At 37.1% G+C, this 6,152-nt stretch overlaps 1 protein-coding gene across 1 annotated transcript; it reads left to right on the forward strand.

Annotated features, from left to right (window-relative positions):
* The first annotated feature begins 4,475 nt into the window (after positions 1-4,475).
* On the forward strand, positions 4,476-5,393 carry LOC140521160 (olfactory receptor 1G1-like). The gene has a single exon (XM_072635898.1). It carries the CDS (start codon positions 4,476-4,478, stop codon positions 5,391-5,393), a length of 918 nt encoding a protein of 305 aa, XP_072491999.1.
* The last annotated feature ends 759 nt before the right edge of the window (positions 5,394-6,152 follow it).

Genomic DNA, 6,152 nt, shown 5'->3' on the forward strand with positions numbered 1-6,152 from the left:
CCTTTACTCCTGTCTGATGGGTTCAGGGTAGAAAGGGAGGAAGCTTAGTAGCTCCAATCCTTCTATGAGTGAGTTTGAATCATCAGGACCTGTTCATGGTGCAAAAGAGAACTTTAATCATTCCTTTAAAGAGTAAGCTAATTGCTGTAATGAATGATTCATCCCATTGAGGAATTGAGCTCTCAAACTGATATTCAAGACTCTGGAGTTTAATGGAGCTACTGAGGGGCTGTGGTGCATTTTTCCATTCTCTCTTTCTGCTTTTACTTGCCAAGTTTCCAACAAGGGCGAACGTGTAAGTTCAGTTCTCTTGGGGATTGACTCTGTGTATAATTGTGTTTTTACAAAGAGATAAATTGAATAAACACTGAACTTGCTGATGAAATAATAGGGTCATATTTCTTAAAAGTTTTTAATGCCAATAAAAATAAACAATAGGAGGAGAATATCATAAAACAGGAGGAAAGGGCATTAAAAGTACTTAATGTGAATGCGTATAAACGACAGGGAACTGCCATAAATACACTGCTGCTCTTTCAGCTTGATCTAAAATTTCTGTTCTGCTTCTCAGAGTCTTTCTACTTAAAAGTTTCTTTGACCCTGTGAGGTACAAATAGGATAATCGGAATGAATATGAGGACAATAATTTTCATTGATTCAATACAAGATAAGAAGGAAATTTATAAATCATTTTGGTGCTAGTAGCATAAGAACTAAATACTTCTGCTCAGCGTCAATATTCATGTCTTTTGATTACAGGAAAAAAGTGAACACAGCAGTCAAATTGTTGGATGGCAGCATCTGAAATCAGCAGACGTCAGCTAGGTAAGACTTGGAGGGCCAGATCCATTCATGTTCTTTTTATGCATATACATACACCACTATTCTTTATTATTTAATTTGATTAATTTATTTACTGTTGGATGTTCCAAACTCTTTCCCTCTCTACCTCCTCACCCTGCACAGATAGATAGGGACATGGAAATATTTGTAATGCCCTACTGTACATACTTCTATTTATCAGTCCTTTCTCTGGAGGTGAATAGTATCTTCCTTCATAGGTCCTTTCTGGTTGATTAGAGTATTTATAATACTCAAAATAACTTAGTCATTTACAGTTATGCTTCAAACAATATTACTCTTACTGTATATCACATTCTCTTGGTTTTGCTCCTTTCACTCTTTCTTATTTTATGCAGCTCCTTCTATGTTTTTCTAAAGCTCACCTACTCAACATTTCTTAGAGCACACTAGTATCCCATCAGAGTCACATACCACATCTTGTTTAGCCATTGCCCAATTGCTAGGTATTCCCTCAGTTTCCATTTCTTTGTCACCACAAAGAAAGCCGCTATAAATAGATTTTTTGCCTTTTTCCCTATTCACCTTGGGAAACAGAACTAATAGTGGCATTTCTGGGTCAAAGGGTATATACAGTTTTATAACTCTTTGGACATAAATTCAGATTTCTCCCCAAAATGGTTGAATCAGTTCGCAATTCTACCAACATTGTATTGGTTTCTTGCACACCATTCTTACTGAAATAATTTGACTTCAAATAAAGTCTCTCTTGTTTTTCAAATTGTCAAGTAAGGAATTCTGCAATCTGTGTAGGAATTCAAATATACTGCCAGGAACCTAGAGCTCGTGTAGATCGGGGATAAAACTATTCAGAAAAGGAAATACAAAACTCCTGGCCACCCTCACCTCATTTCCTTTTACCATTTAGTCCCTACACTCCCCATCTTTTATCCTTAACTGTTCTTGTGTATAATTCAAACTGTGTTTTGGGGTTCAAAATTAAACTCTAATCTCAGGGAGGGCATTTGTTGGGCACACCCTTACCTTTAACCCCTCAACCCTGATAGTAATAGTACTAGGACAAAGAGGAGAAGAAGGAGCACATGGAGGAGGACTAATTAGCATTTACACAGGATTTTCAAGTTTGCAAGGAAATATGCGTGATATACCATATGTTACCTCATTTGTAACAACCCATATGTCACCAGAAGACATCCAAAGTAAGTTAATCAATTGTTAGGATCAAACTTTCTTGAAAAGCTACAATGATTTTTTAAAGTTTCCCTTTACATCATTATGAGCTTGACAAATGTCAACAATATGAATATTTCCCTATATAACAAACAGAAGAACACTACATATGAAATCATAAATTTCCACTACACATAATTTGATTTCTAAGGATATTTCAAATATAACATCATATTTTCAACACTTCTAACATTGCTTACAATTCATTTCTAAACTTGAAGGAAAGGAAACAAATTCAGTCTCATAGTAATTACTAAGCCCTTATGAGATGGAAATAGGATATGGTTATAGAGGTTGTACCTTATTTAAAAGGAACAGAATAAACAGAAGAGTCATTGTAATACAACTGTGTGATAAAGTGGAATATTAATATTAGAACTCCCAGAAACCCAAGGGAGGAAGCAGAGTGATAAGCATTGGAGTGAAGATCAGTGCGGAAAGCCACAGAAGTATCGTTTTCATGGGAATAGACCACAGACCACCTGAATAGAAAGAAGATATAAAAAAGAGACTTGTGAGACAGATCACAAACTTGCATGTAGTAACAGTTTAGAAGTTTAGTGATAGGAAGTTTTAATTATTCCAAAATCAGCTAAAGTTATCCCACATTTTCTCTATCTCTCTGTATCTATCCCCTCTTCACTCCCTCCCCTCTCTTCTTTCTAACATTGTTTCTCTCCCTCTTTCCTTTCTTCTTCTCTTCCTCCTTCTCTATCTCTCTGTCTCTATCTCTGTCTGTCTCTCTTGCTCTCTCTTCCTCTCTCCCTCCTTCATTTGTTCCCTCCATTTCTATGCTCCTCTTTCTCTATCACTTCTTATCTTTCTCATTCTCTCTTCTGCTTCCCTTTCTCCTTCACTCCCTTCCTTCCTCTTTTTTTTCCTTTTCACTCTGTCTCATTCTCCCTCCCTCCATCCTTTCTTTGTTGCTCTCTCCCTCTCTAAGGGAGGGAAATTAACTGGAAATAAATTTTAGGCATAGAAAAAAAAATCACTGATGAATGAATGGAGATGGGTAATGGCCTTCTGGGGGCAAGAGACAAGTGGTACTACACTGATGGAAGTTTTCTCTGGGAGAGAAGCATAGATAAGGTAATGGGAAAAGTTCCTTAAATAGGGTACCTTAAGTAGCTATTGATCAATCAACAAATATTCATCAGACACTTAGTATATAAAGTGCATTAGTATTTAAAGTATTTAGGATCCCCAAAATATGGTAATTTGGGAGAGAACTAGCAGTGGGAAAAGGTTCACATAGAAGATGGTGCTTGAGCTGAGTTTTGAAAGAATAAGGAATTCTATGAGGCAGAAGGGAAGGGCAGTGCGTTGTAGACATATGAGAGTCAGTGCAAAGGTGTGGAGGCAGGAATGGAATCATATGTGAGAAGGAGAACAAAGTCCATTTGGAATGAATCATCTCTCTCTCTCTCTCTGTCTCTGTCTCTGTCTCTGTCTGTCTGTCTGTCTGTCTGTCTCTCTCTGTCTCTGTCTCTCTCTTTCTCTCTTTTTCTCTCTCCCTTTTTCTATAAGTCAATTGGTATATGGAAATCCCAGGGAAGAAACTCCTTCCACTGATGCCAATCTTCAAATTAATTGTCTTAGAAAGTTTGAGGCCACAGTAGGGGGTAGTTGAAAACTTGAGTGTCTTTCCTAATATCACCACTATTAAGTATCTGAGGCAAGACTAGAAACTAGACTTAATCCACACTGCTTTTGTATGTCATACACACACACACACACACACACACACACACACATATATATATTCATATGACTAGATCTGGTCATGACAATATGTAGGAAAATTATAGGATTATGCAGCAATATAGTCGATACTTATAAAATCATATAATTTTAGAACCAGAGACTGTCAGAAATCAAAAGGTCTGTACACATGACCTAACTTAATCATCTCATCTTACAAATGGAAAAAAAAAACATGATGCTCAAAGCATGAAAATAACTTGCCCAGGGTCACTTCTGATTTAAATGAGAAATTCTGAACAGGGTAAATTGTTTTTTTAGAGAATAATGATTATAGCATTTATAAAACGCTTCAAGTTTTGCAAGGCATCCTACAAAAATTCCATTTTATTTTCCATTCTGGGAAGTAAGTACTGATATTATGTCCATTTTCACAAATGAGGGAATTGAGGCTGAGAAATGCTAAGTAACTTTCCCTGGGTCACAAAGCTAATAAGTACCTGAGACTAGATATGAATTCAGATCATCCTGATTAAAGGTCCTGCACTCTGTGCATTATGACACCTAGTTTCCTCTTTAATGGAGAGTAGATCAAAATAGTACCATGATCACTGGTATTTTTATAACTCCATCACCTTATCATATTTTCCATATTTTCATCAAGGAACTATTTATATACTGAATCATATTGTTTAATAAGTCTAACTTTCTTCCATAGACTCATGGGTTGGAAAAACCAGACCACTGTCTCTGAATTCCTCCTCCTGGGACTGTTTGAGGGATCAGAGAAACAACAACTGCTCTTCTGGCTGTTTCTATTCATGTACCTGGTTACTGTGATTGGAAACCTACTCATCATCGTGGCTGTTACTTGCAACACTCACCTCCATACCCCTATGTACTTCTTTCTAGCCAATTTATCTTTTGCTGATATCAACTTTATCTCTACCACAGTCCCCAAGATGTTGGTGAATATCCAAACTCAGAATAACTTCATCTCTTATTCAGACTGCCTGACACAGTTATATTTTTTTATCATGTTTGGGACAGTAGATGAGTTTCTTCTGGCCACGATGGCATATGACCGCTATGTGGCCATTTGTCATCCACTCCATTATGCAACAGTGATGAGTCCGCAGCTTTGTTTCCAGTTAGTTTCAGTTACATGGGTTATTAATGTTCTTCACTCCCTCTTACATACGCTGTTGACGAATGAACTAATCTTCTGTGCCAAAAATGAAATTCCCCACTTCTTCTGTGATCTTAACCCCTTGCTGAAGCTGTCCTGTTCAGACATCTTCATTAATGAGCTAATGATCCTCACCATTGGTGTTCTTGCTGGCCTGACTCCATTTTTGTGTGTCATCATCTCTTATGTGCATATAGTCTTGGCCATACTAAGGATCCCATCTGCTAAAGGGAAACAGAAAGCCTTTTCCACCTGCAGCTCTCACCTTTCTGTAGTATCTCTCTTTTATGGGACCGTCTTTGGAGTCTATTTTAGCCCTTCCTCCAACCACTCAGCCCACAGTGACATAATTGCATCTGTAATGTATGCAGTGGTGACCCCAATGCTGAACCCTTTTATCTACACCCTGAGGAACAGGGATATGAAAGCAGCCCTGAGCAGGCTCTTTTAAGTCCCCTTCTTAAGGACCAAGATATCAAAAATAATCCTAAAATTAGGCTTATGTTCCTCAAACTGAGTACTGTGAAGAGGCCAGCTTCAAAGAATTTTCCAACAGGGGAAGTGCTTTGATTCATATAGATCTCAAAATTGAAGCTCATTCTCAGGTTTTGTCTGTGTTCAGAAGTTTAAATCAGTATATACCCATTAATATCACAATAATATAATTCCATTATTGAAGATTCAATACAATATAAGCAATGTAACAATATAGTTTTACAAGAATTTGTAGAATCGGACATACAGAAGTTTAGCTAAAGAGAAACAGGGATTATAAAGATACAGGGAAATTCCACTCTAATTCCTTTTCTGTACATAGTCTGGTCATCGGTTTAGAAAATTCTGATCATTTGATTATAGAATGACATATAACCACTCCTTTCCCTATTATTCTACTTTTATTTAGTTATCACTTTAGACGTATTCAAATCTATACCACAATTTATCACCTTCAGTTTACTTCTTACTCAACATCAAATGGTATGATAGAGAGATCTTTCTGAGAGTCTGAAGACCTAGCTTTTGACCTGGTTCTCTGGCTAGCTTAGCTGTGAGCAAGTCTCTGTGTCTCAGTTTCCTGTTCTATATAATGAAGGAGAGGAACCAAATAAGTTATATTCATTTATATCACTAGCTTGAGGCAACTTTCCAGAATGAAGAAGGGTGGATGTTAAGACCTGTGAATTCACTATGCAAGTTAAATCTGACGTGC

This window comes from Notamacropus eugenii, chromosome 1 (assembly GCF_028372415.1).
Source record: "Notamacropus eugenii isolate mMacEug1 chromosome 1, mMacEug1.pri_v2, whole genome shotgun sequence".
Lineage (NCBI taxonomy): Eukaryota > Metazoa > Chordata > Mammalia > Diprotodontia > Macropodidae > Notamacropus > Notamacropus eugenii.